This window comes from Rhipicephalus sanguineus, chromosome 3 (genome assembly GCF_013339695.2).
Source record: "Rhipicephalus sanguineus isolate Rsan-2018 chromosome 3, BIME_Rsan_1.4, whole genome shotgun sequence".
Taxonomy (NCBI): domain Eukaryota; kingdom Metazoa; phylum Arthropoda; class Arachnida; order Ixodida; family Ixodidae; genus Rhipicephalus; species Rhipicephalus sanguineus.
Genome location: NC_051178.1, coordinates 153,810,359 through 153,827,855, shown reverse-complemented (window position 1 = coordinate 153,827,855; position 17,497 = coordinate 153,810,359). Strand labels below are relative to the sequence as shown.

The 17,497-nt window shown below is 47.6% G+C and overlaps 1 protein-coding gene across 1 annotated transcript; it reads left to right on the top strand.

The window, feature by feature from the left end:
* The first annotated feature begins 5,742 nt into the window (after nucleotides 1-5,742).
* On the top strand, nucleotides 5,743-13,053 carry LOC119385991 (pre-B-cell leukemia transcription factor 3-like). The gene is made up of 5 exons (XM_049414187.1): nucleotides 5,743-5,776; nucleotides 6,766-7,075; nucleotides 10,219-10,420; nucleotides 12,736-12,916; nucleotides 13,010-13,053. Exons 1-5 carry the CDS (start codon nucleotides 5,743-5,745, stop codon nucleotides 13,051-13,053), a joined length of 771 nt encoding a protein of 256 aa, XP_049270144.1.
* The last annotated feature ends 4,444 nt before the right edge of the window (nucleotides 13,054-17,497 follow it).

The following is a 17,497-nucleotide window of genomic DNA, read 5'->3' as shown; positions in this document are numbered from 1 at the left end:
ACTGAGAGGTGAGGCAATCTCTACACGCGCTGTGCTTTCTTGAATAAATAGTTTGCTCCCATTATATTTGCTTCTGGTGATTAATTTCACACTGTTGCCTGTTTGTCCTTGCTCCGTTGACATCCCATTCAGTCTTTTGGTAACGCTTACTCGTATGCCTGATTATTGCAGATCTACACGTTTTAGTTCTTGAAGCAGATGATTGTCGATGAAATGTTTAATGTGAAGTATATTGTTACCGCATTCTGTACAATTGTACGGAATGCGACCATTGCGACCAAGTAAATATTAGCACCAAGTAAATATTATGCGACGAAGTAAAATATTACCACTCGAGGCTGAAGGAATATTGCCACAACTTCAAAACTAATCAGCGCCAACGTCGCAATCTCAGCGACTTGATATGAGTCCTTCATAAGCGAGATCTATACTTTGGTGCCGGGCTTAAAGTCCAAGTCCTATCAGCCAAACTTCATCTCGTCAAACATGAATAAGCCTCAACTTAGCGTTGCTAGTGACTGTCTATCCTCTGCCTTACCTTATTGTAGTACTTCGCGGCCTGCATTCACTCAAAAGTATTACTCTAGACTAGAATTGTTCATAAGAGCAAAATTTCAACCAATCCTGACGCCGGACAGACCATTAGCAAAGTAAATCGGCCAATGGGAAAAAGCGAGTAGTCTATAGCGAGAGTCTGTTTTCGAGATAACATAAACTGCACTTCTTTTCTGACAATCCGGTCAATATCAACTGTACCTCCGGTCAATATCATCCGGTCAATATCAACTGTGCCGGACAGACCATTAGCAAAGTAAATCGGCCAATGGGAAAAAGCACTTACGAGAGAGTAGTCTATAGCGAGATTCTATTTTCGAGATAAAATAAACTGCACTTCTTTTCTGACAATCCGGTCAATATCAACTGTACCTCCGGTCAATATCATCCGGTCAATATCAACTGTGCCGGACAGACCATTAGCAAAGCAAATCGGCCAATGGGAAAAAGCACTTACGAGAGAGTAGTCTATAGCGAGATTCTATTTTCGAGATAACATAAACTGCACTTCTTTTCTGACAATCCGGTCGATATCAACTGTACCTCCGGTCAATATCATCCGGTCAATATCAACTGTGCCGGACAGACCATTAGCAAAGTAAATCGGCCAATGGGAAAAAGCACTTACGAGAGAGTAGTCTATAGCGAGATTCTATTTTCGAGATAAAATAAGCTGCTCTTCTTTTCTGACAATCCAATCAATATCAACTGTGCCTGGTGTCTCATTCGAGAAGAGTGCTATTATGGATCAGATGGGTGGTTTGCCGTGCTAGTTGGTATTCTTTTGTTGAGGAAAGCAGCTTGAAAGACCTACCACGACAGGAAAGAAAAGGAAAAAAATGTGCTGCTAAATTTTAAATACCGGTATCTATCGCATACACATGCGCCGTGTTTGCTGCGACTAGGATTGTACATCTTATAGTTTCCGAATAACGTCGACATCTGAGACATGCACACATTTGAACACAGGCTTATCCGCAGAACACAAATTAGTCTTACACAAAGTGGGCACAGCTTCTCATGCTTGCGCTGAGTGATTCTCCGTGCAACGGCATCCTATAGCGCACTCACAAAGCGAAATGCACATTCACTTTCACCCAAGCGACAGACGACTCCCACTGACGCTTTGCACTCGAAAGACTTCTCGCGTTCACGCCACAGAATTCCGCGTCTAAGACACATCATCACGCTTGCAGCCGTACACATCAATAGGCGAACTTTTTGCGTGAGGTAGGTAGGACTTAAACGAAGTTCGCTACGTCCACTTTACTTTAAAACGGGCGTTCGAAAGCAAATGAGGAAACAAAACCGACGACGCTCCTCCCACGTCGTGTGGGATATGCCAATTGGCTGCGGGCGCGGACCAACGCTAAGCCGTCTCCCGCTAAGAATCTTCCCTTTCCGTCGAGGTGCTAATTTTGAACACTCGGGAGCCAGGCGCACCGCTCCGTTCGGCGCACGGTGCTTGTTGCCGGTTCTTTGAAGGCTCACAGCATCTTGAACTGAGCATCCCGAGTTTGCCCGCACTGTTTTAGGTCGTTGCCAGCTCGAAGGGCGGAAGATCAGTGAACTGTTCCTGACAGTGTGTATGAGAGAGAATGCGCGAGCCGGGAGTCACTGTGACGAAGACTTGTTGCCGCTAGGATATTATTCTCTGCGACGCCGAATATTCAGGTGGGGACTCTGATGGTCATGTTTTGCGCTTCTCCGCAGTGTTCTATTCAAGCTGACCGCGACTCTTAGCATCCGTTAAATGGCAAACCTGATATGCTGACGACTTGACGAGATGTTAGGACGGGGAACTATAAGCGTGGTCTTGTGTGTCTCGTAACAATCCATACTGTGCCTCTTAAGACATGCAGATGGTTCGCAGAATTCAAGATGTCTGCCGCTGCCAATGCACTCCCCTGCTGTTGTGTTTGGATTTTGTAGACTTGTAGAGGGCGTTGTTCACGTGTTCGCAGGGCGTGCTGCAAATTGTCGAAGTTTTTATCACCTTCAGCATCGTGGACCGTGTTCTGCGCGCGATTATTTTCTACATCCAGGTGTGACGACCTTATGTTTCGAGGGATCGCATGGACGCGGTTATCGCGTCATGTTATTCAATATTGACGAGGCGTTCCGGCTTACATGACCGCTTCATGTTCTATCGCCATCTTCTAAGTTATCTGACGTGATTTTGGAAGGTACGGAACCCTACTGGTGGCACGCCGTTGTAGCCCATAAATCCTAGCCGGAGACATCCAAAGAGCCCCGAAACGGCTAAAACTACAAAACGCGCGGGCGTGCATCTAGGCCTAACGCTCGTTGTCTTGTAAGCGCCGCTACTCAGCAACTCCGTGTCTATGGCAGGCTTGTAACTATGTGAAGATGAGTCTCCTGTGGACCGTTTAAAACGTAGAGCATGATCTTAATACAAGCTTTGTCGATGACTCGGCGTCTGAGGTTGGAGCGGCGGCTTTGATAGCTTCAGAAACAAGCATCGTCGTCGTCACGGGCATGTTGGCGGGAGATGCTAATTTTGGGGCCGGCGGCCATCTTGAACACATTCTTGTTAGAATGGTCGGCGCTTGTCCACAACACGCGAGCACTGCCTACAAGGCTACGCCGTATTTTTGTCTGAGCGGCGTTTTCCTCCCTGTGCGGCAAATATACACGAATGTGGTCGTCCTTGGGCGTCGCAGACTTGCACAAAATGTTTCATGCTTTCAGCGATAGGTGATCATAGTACTGTCCCTTTCGAATGTTTCCAATCCATCTGCACGCCGGCGCGAGTTATTTGTTATTATTTTTCTTGTGCAAGCTCGCAGTGTATAAACATATGCATGGGGTGAACAGGAAGCGCTTGTGTACGTTTTCGACTTTGTACAATCACCTTCGTATTGCTGAAATAATGCGGCTTAAATGCAACGGTATGATCTTTGACGTGTTTATTTAAAGTTAGACTCAGACTTTTCAGTTTCGTATGAGACATATATGAGGAGCATTGAGGTTCGTATATAATTAAGCTTTGTTGCTAATCAAAAATGAAAGAAAGAAATCAATGTCGAAGTTCCGATCCAAAAAGTGATATCCATTAGTGCACAGCGGAGTTAACAACAAGAGTTGGAGTAGGAATAATTTGTATTAATTTTATTCAAAATCTCGTCTTCTTCGCGCTTCGTCAATAGTCCGAGTGTTTCTCTGCGTACATATGTGTTATCAGCTGGAATTACCGCGGTCGTGAATGGCGGATGATACCTAAATAATAAAATGGAAGGAAAATAAATCGTTACGCATATTACACTTCGCAAACCTGGGAATCCTAAAAGGATTCGTTTTTTCTTCCCTCTCCGTTTTGCTCAGTGGTGTGAGACGTTGACTGTGGCGCCGACATGCAGATTTGTAAATAAATTCAGTACAGATGTATGTACACTAATAGTGAATACTATTTATATGGTTGGCTGCTTGGTCTTTCTTTCTTTCTTTCTTTCTTTCTTTCTTTCTTTCTTTCTTTCTTTCTTTCTTTCTTTCTTTCTTTCTTTCTTTCTTTCTTTCTTTCTTTCTTTCTTTCTTTCTTTCTTTCTTTCTTTCTTTCTTTCTTTGTGGTCTTCGCCTGGCGATAGGAAATAAGCCATAACATTAAAAAAGAACAGTGCTGCCTTTTTTTTATCGAATTCTATTATTTTCTGCTCAGAAAATGAACACTGGAATAGTGTCTCTCATTAATAGCCAGCGTGGCATGCAATACGCTGCTTCTGTTTATTCAGAAGCTATTTATACGTGCCGAGAGAGCATGTGAAGGATTAGCGGAAATCGTTATATTTTTTTTACTTAAACAATTATTTAATTAATTAGTCAGTTTCGTTTTTTGTTAAGTTGCTCACTTGGTTAGTTAGTGGCACTCCAACGCTTCATTGACCACCAGCTCATATGCAAACATTCACTGTTTTACGTTATCTTTGCAGAATTGTATAGACCAGGCTTGGCTCCTCGTCCATTATGGGCCCACAACAAATTTCAGGTGAGCAATTAGTTTCATTTTAGGGGCGAAGCTCCTTAAGGCGGCACCCGTTCGTCCCTCGTAGTCGTAGTAGTGCGTAACCAGTCGTAACGCTAGTACCAGATCTTGACCTCCAAGGTGGTGCCAGTGGGAGATTTTTCCTGTGCGTTGTTGAACAATAAAAAATTCGCAGCGTGCGCGTTAACTAAAAGCCGAATTCTTCTGTCTCTCATTCCCCATTATCAGCCATTGGCATGTTCCAGTAGGAAACGTTAGTAGAAGTAGGAGTGTAAGTGTTAGCTAAAAGCCGACTTCTTCTGTCTCATCCCATTAGCAGCCATTGTTTACCTCCAAGGTAGTGCCTGGTGAGATTTCTCCTGTGCGTGATTAAACAATAAAAATTTTGTTCAAAACGCCGTTGATTGATGAAATAAACCAACGAAAGACGCCAGATGTTTTCTAAAAGCAAAACGAAAGAACGCCAGATGTTTCTAAAGCAAAACGAAAAGACGCCAGCTGCTTAACGAAAGACGCCAGATGTTTTCTAAAGCAATGGTTTTCTAAACAATGAAAATTCACAGCGTACATGTAAAATTAAAGTGAGCTGCAAGTTGTCATAACTCATCGAACCTTTAGTATAAACGCGCCCGATCTCACGTCGGTGATGATGTACTGGGCAGAATTCACGGAAGATTCACGGTTTACCGATGAACCTCCGCAGCTTCGCCCACTCATCATCATTCGCTCCGTGGATATGCTGTGATTTTTTTTTTCATCTTTTTTTGTGATTTCAAAGAGGTTGATAAATGGTGATGTACGTTGTCCACCATATGCGGCTTGTCGTGTCCTTGATCCTTGTAGAGGGAGTCAGTCACTTTTGCACACTATTTCGTTGGCGAAAGTAGAACAGTTAATACAAACAGGACGTCGCTATCATATAGCAGTCAAAACAGCGCCTCGAGTATCTTTTAAAGCAATGAACCGCATATAGCCTGCAGAATAAAGTTCTTGCTTAAGAAAATAGTTCGCAATTCTCTATTGATCTAGCCTGTTACCCCCCTTCTTTCCAGCGTCATTTTATCATAGAAGACGCTAAGGCGTACATACACGGACGGAAGAGTAGAGAACAATACTATACCAACTGAAAGGGCGCACTGAGGCGGAAAAGAAAGTCGACACAAGAACTTACCTGCGCATGTGCAGATATGGTAGCGCCACTTGTCAATTCGGCACACGTGCGTAAGGGTCTACGCAAGAGATAACTGTTCGGGCATTTTATTTCCCTTTATGTAAGTTAATCGAAGACTGGCTCGCGCATGTACTTCCACCATTGTCGATCTGCCAGGCCTCAACGATTAAACACCTTTCTTTATTCTTGTGTCTGTACAACGCATGCGCGTTCATCAAATTTTTGCGTGCATTTGCCCTCTCGACGATGTGAAGAAAGATTGCATGGTGTAGCCTCTGATTAATAATAATAATTGTTGGGGTTTTACGTCCCAAAACCACGATATGATTATGAGGGACGCCGTAGTGGAGGGCTCCGGAACTTTCGACCACCTAGGGTTCTTTAACGTGTACCTAAATCTAAGCACACGGGCCTCAAGCATTTTCGCCTCCATCGAAAATGCAGCCGCCGCGGCCGGGATTTGATCCCGCGACTTTCGGGTCAGCAGTCGAGCATCATAACCACCAGACCACCGCGGCGCGGGGGGGGGGGGGGGGGGGTGAGCAGTGACCTAGGCAGAAATTTTTTTGGGGGAGGGGGATGGGGCACCCACTTGATCCGACCTGGGGTCCGAGCAGGTAAGTGTGGTCGAGTGTCATTTTGTGCTCTGTATACCAGTGGCGTAGCCAGGGAAGACCCCGAAATTTTTTCCCCATGGGATACAGAGCACAAAATGACACTCGACCTCACTTATCTGCCCAGACCCTATGTAGGATCAATAAGGTGCCCCCGCCCCCCCCCCCACCCCCACCCCGAAAAATTTTCTGCCTACGCCACTGCTGTATACCATGGCAGAAAAAAAATTCGGGGGGGGGGGCACGGGCACGGGCCCGGTGTGCCCCTCCCCCCTGGTTACGCCACTGGGGGTGAGCCTCCGTTTTACAACCTCTTATGTTCCATTAGTCTTTTATTAATACAGCGGCCCATGTACCTTACGCACGGTATTTTTGTCCAGTCGCTTGTTCTTGAACAGACACAACTGTTGGTTGCTCTTCCCCAGGACCGGAGAGGTGCCTGCTGTTGAGCGACCACGTCTCCAGAAGGGACAGGTCGTCTCCGACAACAGCGCAAGCAACGTACACGTCCTCCCGGCACGGAGATCGGCCCTTAGAATACAACTCTTCGGCGTCGCTATGCGAACAGCTGGCTACGAGGTCCCACGGTGGATCAGCGCAGGAATTCGCCCGTCTTACGCCAAGCAACCTGGCTCGCTACCAGTTGTATTTGTCCAGGACAGAAGACAGTGCCTCGTCCATCGAGGAGGTGGTGCGAACGAGATCAGGCCGGACGCTTCGCATGAGACCGACGAGGTGGGTTCGATATATACAGGGTGTTTCAGCTCACTTGCGCCGAGTATATCTTTTAATTTCGCTCACTCTGAAGAGCTTTAAAGCTGAAAAAAATATTAAACAGGGCAGTTATGTTAGCATAGCTGAAATAATCCTACGTTGCTGATCAAGCCTTACAACTTTTCTATTGAATATTTCTCGTTAGAGTTATAATAAAGGTTCATTAATCAATGCCTGTTAATTACCCAGCTTGACGCATTGGCAGTTATGTTAACATATATGAAGTATTCCGACGTTTCAGAACAAGTGCTACAACTTTTGTATTGAAGATCTTTCGCTAGAGTTACTTATTAAAAAGTTAATTAAGCAATCTTTGTCAATTACCCAGCTTGGCGGATTGGAAAAAAAATGTCCTGACGTGCTGCATATGGTTCAGAACAATACTGGGCCCAGGCCCCTAGCCAGGAATTTTTTTCGGGCGGGGGGGGGGGGGGGGGGGGGGGGAAGCACGTGCTGAAGGTCTTGACTATTTGAGAAAATCACCTATTTTCATTGTTTTTTTTTTCGCTAAAACACCCCCTTCATTAAAAATTTTGGGGAAAGGGGAGCGCCCCCCCCCCCCTTCCGACTACGGGCCTGACTGGGCTAATTCGACAAGCGTAGCGCATATGTTTTTCTAAAGTTATTATTACAAGGTGCAAGTTAGCTGATACACCCTTCATATATGCATGTATTTTAGCCGTAATATGTGTGCCAAAACCTGTAAAGCTAAGTTGCAGAAAATGAAGAAGAAGCACTTGCGGACGAAGGCAATTGACCCAGCGCTGTGTTGTCGTCTTTGCCATCGTCCTTGTTCCATGTGCGCTGTTTTCTTTATCCGATGTTGCACCAACGAACCCACATTGGTACTCTTCTGTAGAGCTAAAGCTTTGGCTTGTATCAAGATAGCTACATCGTGTTGCCTTACAGCTGCTTTTTGTGAAACGTCCTCACTGTTACGAATACAAAAATTTGTCATTAGACGTCCCCGATTTAAAGGACTTATATAACTTCAACAAAATTTATTCAAGGCAGAAGTGGACCGGAAGATGAAGGTCTGAAAAATGAGAAGGTCGGATAAGTCAAGTCTCATGCAATGCATCCACCGTATCGATAAGGGGACTTCTCTTCATCAAGGCCGCAGTTGTTACCATGACCAAGTTGCCTTGACGAACACAAGTTTTCTATTCGACTTTAATATAACGTCAGCTAGTAAAAAAATTCTGACTTTTTTTGGTGTTGAAGACTTACCACTAAATTATTCCACAATTTCTCCCATGTTTTACAATAGTACCTGACGTCAAATAATTGGGCGTGGTCTCAATCTGTGGCTAAAGTGGTTGCGTGGGCGAGTTGGTATGACATACTTCACATAAAAACAGCGCAAAAAGACAAGAGGACCAGTAAAGAAGGACACAGCCGACTCTGTCCTTCTTTTGCTGCTCATCCGTCTTTTTGCGCTGTTCTTATGTGAACTCAATCTGTGTTTGTTTGGTTGAATATTCACAGTAAGATAATAATCTTATTCATTGTCGGGTTAGTTGTTTCGTACTTTACAGCGAGGGAAGACCGCTGATCGCGAATTCTACGGTGATGCCAGATAAAACGTGCAAAACGTTATCTTATTTCCGGTTTTGCCGTAGCTTTTCAGCGGCGTCACAGAACGTGTCCTTCGTGTTTCGGGGCACCGTTACGGAGCTATATGCAGTTACTCGTTTGAAGCGTATACACGTACAGATGCGTACACTGTTACACAGTACCAGCTACATATGGGGCAGCATCGACTGCACGTTTCCGCCCTTGTCTTCTTCTCTCTTCTTTCGTTCATGTCTGTAATCCATATGAATAACAGTAATATCAGGGGCGGTGAAAAATCCTTGGAACACGGGATGTCGCTGGAGCCAATAACGTTTCGACAGGCGGTCTTGCCTTCTTCAAGGTTGCAACTAAAGGGTTTTACGTACCGCAACCACGTCACGATTTATGAGGCACGCCGTATAGTGGAGGGCTTTAACGTGCACAGTCATCGCACAGTACACGCGCCTCTATCATTTCGCCTCCATCGAAATGCGACCGCCGCGGCAGGCATCGAAACCGCGACTTTCGGGTCAGTATAGCATAACCACTGTACCATCGGGGTGGACTGCATGTATCCATATCAAGACGCACACCTTGAAAGCCGGCCTAGTTTGGCAAAAAAAAAAAAAAAGAGCAGAGTACGCCCACGAGACTTGCAAGGCGGCGGGCACACGCCTGTTAGCCGCATCCAGGCACCACTTTGTTTCGGGGCAGGCGTTCACGCGTCGCACGCGAGTCCATGGCACGTGCGCGCCTCGACCGCGGTTCGGTCGAGCGCTCCGCGGGAGGCGTGAAACCCGATACGTACGCGCGCGCTGCTGCAAGCTCGGCGACGGCGAGCGCGACTCTACGCTCGAGTCCGGACTGCGCGTTACATTCACCCGTCGTGCGCCCGTGTGCGCAAGCGCTCGTAGTCTGGTGCTCCTTTACGCCTATACATAGTGACACAGTCTTGTATTTCTGTCTATTATATATACGCCATGAGGACCCTCCTTCACGAACGCGTGCTCACATATGGTTTTGATAAATTGTTCTGAACGTATTTGTATCTATCCGTTGCAACCTGAGGATATTACTGGCAAGATTTCGTTGTACGCACACGCGCGCGTTTATGTTTGTGTGTATGTGCGTGTGTGTGCGTGTGTGCGCTTTTTCTTATGTTACCTCCAGCAGCATACCAAACTCTTTTTAATTAAAAAAAAAACAGAAATGTATGTGTAAGCGACAATGCCCTATCGCTGCTCACTTAAGAACACATATTACCATGACGGCTGCGTACTAAGAGGTTATCAAGAGGGTATTCGGCTCATTTCAATTTTGTATAGTTGCTGTGTGCTGTAAGAATGTCTTACTTTAACGAAATCATACAGTGTTTGCGCTTGCGCTGTTTCTATGCGTCTTCTTGTGTGGCGTTCCTTTCTTCGCGTTCACGCAGTGATTGCGCTGTAGTAATATCATTAACCAACTGTAGCCCGTCGAGACGTTCTTCTTGAGTATTTCGTATGTGTGCACAATGGCAAGTGTCTGTAGCGATCAACGCCGCGCAGATGCCGCCTGCAGGAGCGCCCTCGTAAGAAGCGTCACGTGCTGCAGAGTATGGCCCGGCCCTTGAAGAAGTGGCTCATCCGTCACCGGGACAAGCCGTACCCGAGCAAGGCCGAGAAGCTGGCGCTGGCGCTCGGCTCGCACATGACTCTTGAACAGGTCTCCAACTGGTTCGCCAACGCGCGCCGAAGGCTCAAGAACACGGTGCGTATGTACGCGATTTGCACCGACGTCATCGTGGCCGCCATATTAGGGTACTAGTACGTTGAAAAGTCGCGTAAATGAGAAACCTGAGAAGTCGCGTAAATGAGGTGCGTATCGGGGCACTCCAGCGCAACGCGCGGCGCGCCTGCATATACGAAGTGGCGCGCATGTTGGCGAAGCTCATGGCTATAGGCTAGCACTCTGCTCATGATGCCCGCCATCCATGCTGACGCTGCGCGTCAGTTTCTAATAACGATGCCCGTCTCTTGTGTGAACTTGACAAAAAATCACACCATCTCCCGCTAAAGAGGACCATGAGGCGATGCGAAGCAGCGTTTCAGCATGTCGAGCCCACGTGTCAGAGGGGGAGTGGAGAGGGTGAATGGGAGAAGGAAGTGGAGAGGGGGAAATGGGAGAGTGGAGTGGAAAGGGGGAGCTCAGAGGGGAGTGGAGAGTAGGTGTGTGGAGAGGGTTTGCGCAATAAGGGTGGTCACGCCGCAGACCACCGGTTTGAGCTCCACAACAAGATGCTTCGCATCTAAAACAAAGATCCGCAACAAAATGACGCTGGGCTAACATTATGGTATTCTGCTGATCAATTTCATTCTTCGGTTTCAAGGAAAAACTGCTTCAGCGCAAAAGACCCCTAAACAGCGTCTGAAAATACCAGAACGAGCACGTTATTCTCTCCTGGCGGTTTCTTGTCTTTTCGGCACAATTCGTGACGCCAGCAGTCTTCACGTGACGTCATGAGGAAATAACCTCTCATTTGGCCATATACATGGGATATCACTTCGGTATTGTCTCCTACCGTACTTTGCCATGCAATCGCTCGCCCGTTCTGCGTTGTCTTGCGTGAGTATCGTGCGCGACAAACCGATTTCAATTCGCTTTAAACGTTTACGACTGCGCAAGTGGAGATCACAGCATGCAACCGAGATGCCCGAAATCCTGATAGTCTCGACGCTTAGTGCTGACGTTGTCCACGTGTTTTATGAAGGCGAGAAAGAAACCACTCTCTCGTCTTCGAACCCGGAGTGGTTTAGGGGCCCTTTAATGTTCCTGCTCACTTGCTGATCGACTGGAATATTACAAGATTAATCTCTAGAGAGAACTTTATTTGTTCTACATTAACTACATGCACACGCACTGAATTAATTCTCATTTATTCATTTTTTTTGGAACTTACCTGTCGCTTGAACCCCAAGCAAGATGAAAGAAATGTGCTCTTGTTACTATACTATGTTTCTACTTATTCAAGATGATAGCATATATATATATATATATATATATATATATATATATATATATATATATATATTTTAATGATGAAAAATTCACAGTTTCGCCGCGAAGACGAAGCAATGAATGCGATAGCAACAAGAAAAATGGAACGTTACACTAGGAACGTTATACTAGGTAAGGCTATAACAGCTAACTCCTTTATGATGCGATCTGGCGTAACTACAAAACTCTGGCCTTTGGGAATACGGCCGCTTCAGCGAGGGAAGCGGGTTTCGTGCTGTCTGTCTCTTCAACTCGAGGGGGTGAGAGCACAGCACATACAAGGATGAGCCGTCTACTTATCTCAGTAGAGATAGAGCGCCACCGTGCCCTTTTGATCAAACTTCGCAGTTGCTGCCCGAGCGACGCAGCCCCCCCCCCCCCCCGGCTTTTCATATCTGCTTGAGCCGCGCCCATCTGCAGCATTCGCCCGCACTTAGAACGTACGACGCACGGGGCGATGTTATCGATTTGGACTTTATATGCAACATGACGGTGACGGCAAAAATGCGCCTCGAGTGTCCATATAAATGTGCCAAAAAGAGTGCTATCTCAATAAATGTAGCTCTTCCGGTTTTTCAACGCTCACTCTTCGTGGATTGCAGGCATAGGCGTGCGCACAGGGGGGGCAAGGGGGGCGGCCGCCCCCCCTAATCACCTAAGAGGGGGGGTGCAAAATCCGCCCCGTACATTGACCCTTCTCACCTAAAAGGGGGGGGGGCGCAAAATCTGCCCAATACATTGACTTAGCAGGGTGGGGGGGGCGCTGCGATGAACCTTTGCCCCCCCCCCCCCCGCCCCCCTGATGGGGAACCCTGCGCACGCCTATGATTGCAGGACGATCGTGTTCTTATTAGGAAATGACGTTGTAGTGGCTTAATTTTTAAAGCGCTGTCACTGTAAAAGGGGTTTCTGTGCTATTGTTGAAAGGTAAGCTGCTAACACATGTTCAATTATGTTTCTATTCAGTGTTTCTATGACTACAGCTGTATTTTCTTTCCTCCTCATGTTGCACACTGTCCTGTGCACAGGTGTACGTTCCAGGTATGAACTGGGGTGACCGCATTCGGCAGTATAACAACTTCATTTCGGGCAACACCGAGCCGCTGAGCATCAGTTCTGACGACAGCATCTGGGACAGTGACTGCGAGCAGCGCGGAGGAGACGGTGACGACGGTCTTGTCGAGGAGCGGAACAGCAGTCCGCTTCAAGGTACATTAAGTGCCCTCGTGATGTTTTTGCGGTATCAATGCCATCTGCTTTCGTGGGAACTCTCAATAAGCCTTTTCTTTTACGTCCTTTCAGAACAGGGTTCATGGTTAACCATGTATTCGAGTTTGATTGCTTGAGCTTCGAAGTTTATTAGAATAAGTCCCGCAGGTCCCACGCACTGTGAGAATCGACATTAAGCGAAACAGTCAGGGAAGAACTGCCTATGCCTCATTGTTTGGATTTGAGCCAAGAAAAAGGCCGATACATATACAGCGTTTTTGCCGGCGTTTTCTGACGTTGCGTCCCTCGGCGTCGTCGCATCAACGCCGCCAGAGAGGGCAGCAAATCATATGAGGAGCGCTAAGGCCAGCCTCAGCTCAGCAGGGGCGTAGCCAAAGGGGGGGGGGGGGTTGGGTGGTTCAATCCCCCCCCCCGGAATTTTTCAATTTTGCTTGCGCACATATACACGCACACATACAAACGCACGCACGAACATACATACATAAAATATGGTTAACCCCCCCCCCCCCGAAAAAAAATTCTGGCTACGCCTATGCACTTGACAAATGATTTTTTTGCATTCTGTTGTTGCCACAGCACTAACACAACGCTTAATGATGAATAAGCTCCATTCCGCACCGTATTATAAAAGTTAAGTAGACTTCAAGTGCCCTGTGTGGAAACTCGGCGCAAAAAACTACAGCGCGTAGCAGACGCCCCTCGCTTTCCGCGCGCTTCCCGAGCGCGGAAAGCCCACGGGTCCTAGAGTGACTCTAACGGGTCCTAAGGTCCCTATGGACTTTAACGGGTCCGGCGCAGCAGCGGCGCGGTGCGGGAGTTCACCGCAAAAGGCCCACGCGGGAGCCGGCGCTTTGGACACTCCCCCTATTCTAGGTCACTCTACCCGAGATACCCGAGATGCGGCGCGGCCGCTTCGTTCGTTCTTTAATTCGTTCCACTTCCCTCTTCTAGTACACTGTAGTTTTAGGAATAAGTAGCAAGGACAGCGTTGAAATTAGCAAGGGGCTGAGACAGGGATGTCCTTTGTCCCCGCTGTTATTCATGCTGTACATGGTGAGGATGGAAAAAGCGCTAGAAGGTAGCAACATTGGATTTAATTTGTCACACAAGCAGGTCGGCACGATGGTTGAGCAGAAGCTTCCAGGTCTATTTTATGCTGATGATATTGTCTTATTTGCGGACAGTCAAGATGATATACAGCGACTGGCAGATATATGCGGAAGGGAATGTGGGGCTCTAGGACTAGGATTTAGTGCAACAAAATGTGGATTGATGGTATTCAATGATCACGAAGACCATGTGGTCTTTATACAGGGCCAAAAAATACCGAGGGTAAGCGAGTACAAGTACCTCGGAGTATGGGTAAATGAGGGGGATAGATATATGGAGGTACAAGAGAAAGCATCGGTAGCAAAGGGAAAGAGGAATGCTGCAATTATGAAGCACAGAGCTTTATGGGGATTACAATAGGTACGAGGTGCTTCGAGGGCTGTGGAAGGGTGTGATGGTCCCGGGGCTTACATTGGGAACTCAGTAGTGTGCATGAAGTCAGAGGTACAATCAGGAATGGATGTAAATCAAAGGACGGTGGGCCGCCTCGCGTTGGGCGCTCACGGGAAGACGACAATGAGGCTGTAAAGGGTGATATGGGATGGACAGGCTTTGAAGTGAGGGAAGCTCAGAGCAAAATGAGATTCGAAGAGAGGCTGAGGAAAATGAAGAACAGTAGATGGGCTGAGAAGGTTTTCAGGTATTTGTATAGAAAAAGCGTTGACACGCAGTGGAGAAAAAGAACTAGGAGGCTCACCAGTAAATATACGGCTAGCAGTGCGGGCGATATGGCAACAAGCATTAAGCGGAAGGTCAGAGAGGCGGAGAGGACTTATTGGATGGCAGCGATGGAAAAGAAGCCGGCTCTGAGTAACTACCGAAAGGGAAGAAAACGAAATAAGGAGGGAAAGGTTTTATGATAATCAAGGGAAGCGCTTTACTGTTTGAAGCAAGGTCGGGCTGCCTTAGAACGCGTAGTTATAAAGCGAGATTCAGTAACGAAGAAGAACAATGTACATGCTGCGGGGGAACTAAGGAAACGATGGAACATGTACTGATTGAATGTGGCGATATTCACCCAGGTATACGTGTGGGCACGAGTCTAAATGAAGCCTTGGGTTTTAGGTATTAGGTATTAGGCCAACATGAAACAAGGAAGCTTTTTTTTTATTGCGATAGCAATTATATGGACAGTCTCGGCTGGATTTTGCCGTCGCCGTCGCCGTCGCCGCCGTCATGCACCGTATATGTATAAGTATGTATATATATATAAAGGCCCCACAGAAAAATAACTCAGAAGAATGCTTCCGAAGCGCGGAATCGAACCAGGGACCTCTTGCTCCACACCGAGCGGCGCTATCCACTACGCCACGAAACGCAGATCCTCCACGTAGCTAACGGCGAGCGTTATATACACACCATTTAGCGCTGGACGGACTCGGAGACAGCAGGCGATAATAAGCGTTTCTTCATTACCAGCGAGGTGGCGCTAGGAGCCCGACGGCCGCATTTAAAAGTCGTCGGCGAGCTCGCTCGTTTCTTCTTATATTTGCGCATGGGAGAAGCTTGCCCTTCCGCTGTCTGCTCGCGCGGTTTTCTCGTGGCGAGGGGTAGAGGAATGTTTCGCGCTTTCACCGTGATGTCCGCGCTCATGTTACGGCGCGTACGAATGTCACTCGAGCTCAGGGACGCCGCTAAACGAACAGAAGATGAGCGCGAACTATCAAGTGTCACAGCTCGACACTTGAAGCACGCTAGTTTCCTTCGCTGCTTCGGCCGCCTTTGCAACAGAAGCGCTGTTCAAACTGAGAGTATCCATTGGCGAGCCTCACTTCGTATAGCATTAGTTCCTTGCTATCGCATTCATTGCTTCGCCCTTGCGGCGAAACTGTGACTTTTTTTTTTCTCTTCGAGCCTGGTGGCAGACATGTCACCGCCCCGTTTTAAAGGGGACGCTCATAGCATCCATCCATCCATCCAAGTAGAGTTACTGTATATGCTACCTTTAGGTAGCAGAGTTGCGCATCTGTCTTCCAAAGCCGCTAGCAACCATGCATTGCGGAGGAGCGGAGGAGCTGACGCTCGGGCCAATTTTTGTATTTCTCGACGCCGCCGCTGCAGCGAATTGAATTAACACTCGTCATCGACAGCCAATGTTTATCGCCGGTCTTCGACACGCCAGACAGGTTAATCGGCGAGACGGTAGGCATGTCGCCTGCAAAAACGAAGTGCGACTTCACCGCATAGTTGTAGTTGCTAGCCGGACCTATGCGCTACTCTGCTACCTAACGGTAGCATATACAGTGACTCTAGCGCCAAGTAGAGTTGCTGTATATGCTACCTTTAGGTAGCAGAGTTGCGCTATGGTCACCATAGTTGCGCATAGGTCCGGCTAGCAACCACAGCTATGCGGTGAAGTAGCACTCCGTTTGTGCAGGTGACATGCCTATCGTGTCGGCAATTAACATGTCCGGCGTGTCGAAGACCGGCGATAAACATTGATTATCGATGACTAGTGTTAATTCAGCTCGCTACAGCGGCGGCGTCCAAAAATACAAAAATTGGCCCGAGCGTCAGCTTCTCCGCAATGCATGGTTGCTAGCGGCGTTTGGAAGACAGATGCGCAACTCTGCCACCTAAAGGTAGCATATACAGTAACTCTAGCGCCAAGTAGAGTTACTGTTAAGGTAGCATATACAGTGACTCTAGCGCCAAGTAGAGTCACTGTATATGCTACCTTTATACAGTGACTCTAGAACTCTAGCGCCAAGTAGAATCACTGGAAAAATTTCAGAGTACCGCAAAGGTAGGCTGCACGCGGGCAACATTGAGCGGTGGCGGCCATTTCCCTTCCGGACCGTCCGGCGCGTTGGTAGCGTGTGTTGAGAAGTGACCGATCTTTTCGCCTCGATGCCGTGTTACGCTCGGCGTAACTGTAATATGTGTGTCTGTGTTTCTTCAAAAGGATATCAGAAGTGATTACGAGTCATCGACAGTCATGAATCGACTGCGCGGTAAGCGGTGTAGCTAATGAAACGTGCGGCGAATGTTGCCATGTGCTCGCGAACTCTCTTCGTGGCTTCATAGGTCTCTTTTCAGCTTTGCAGTCGGTGTTCAGGTTCACATCATAGCGCATTCGAGAACATTATCGAACGAGAACATTCAGCATTGCGCCCTTCGACCGATCGCTGACGCATACCTTACTTGCGCACAGTGGCGCACCGACGGGGGGGGGGGGGGGGTTTCGGGGGTTGTAACCCCCCCTGAGGCCGACCACACCCCCCCCCCCCCCCCCCCCGTAATGCCCCGCTGTCCTTCTCACCGGGAGTCCAAAGTTCATATCCAGAGGTGTCCTGAGGTCGACTTTTCCTAACTGGCTCTAGAAATGTGTTGTATTCACTCATCTACTCCTAAATTGAAAAAAAAAAAACGCAAACCGCATGCTCTATGGTTCTGCGTTCCTAAATTTCCAGGGAAGCAGCTTTCCAATAATAATATCTGGGGTTAACG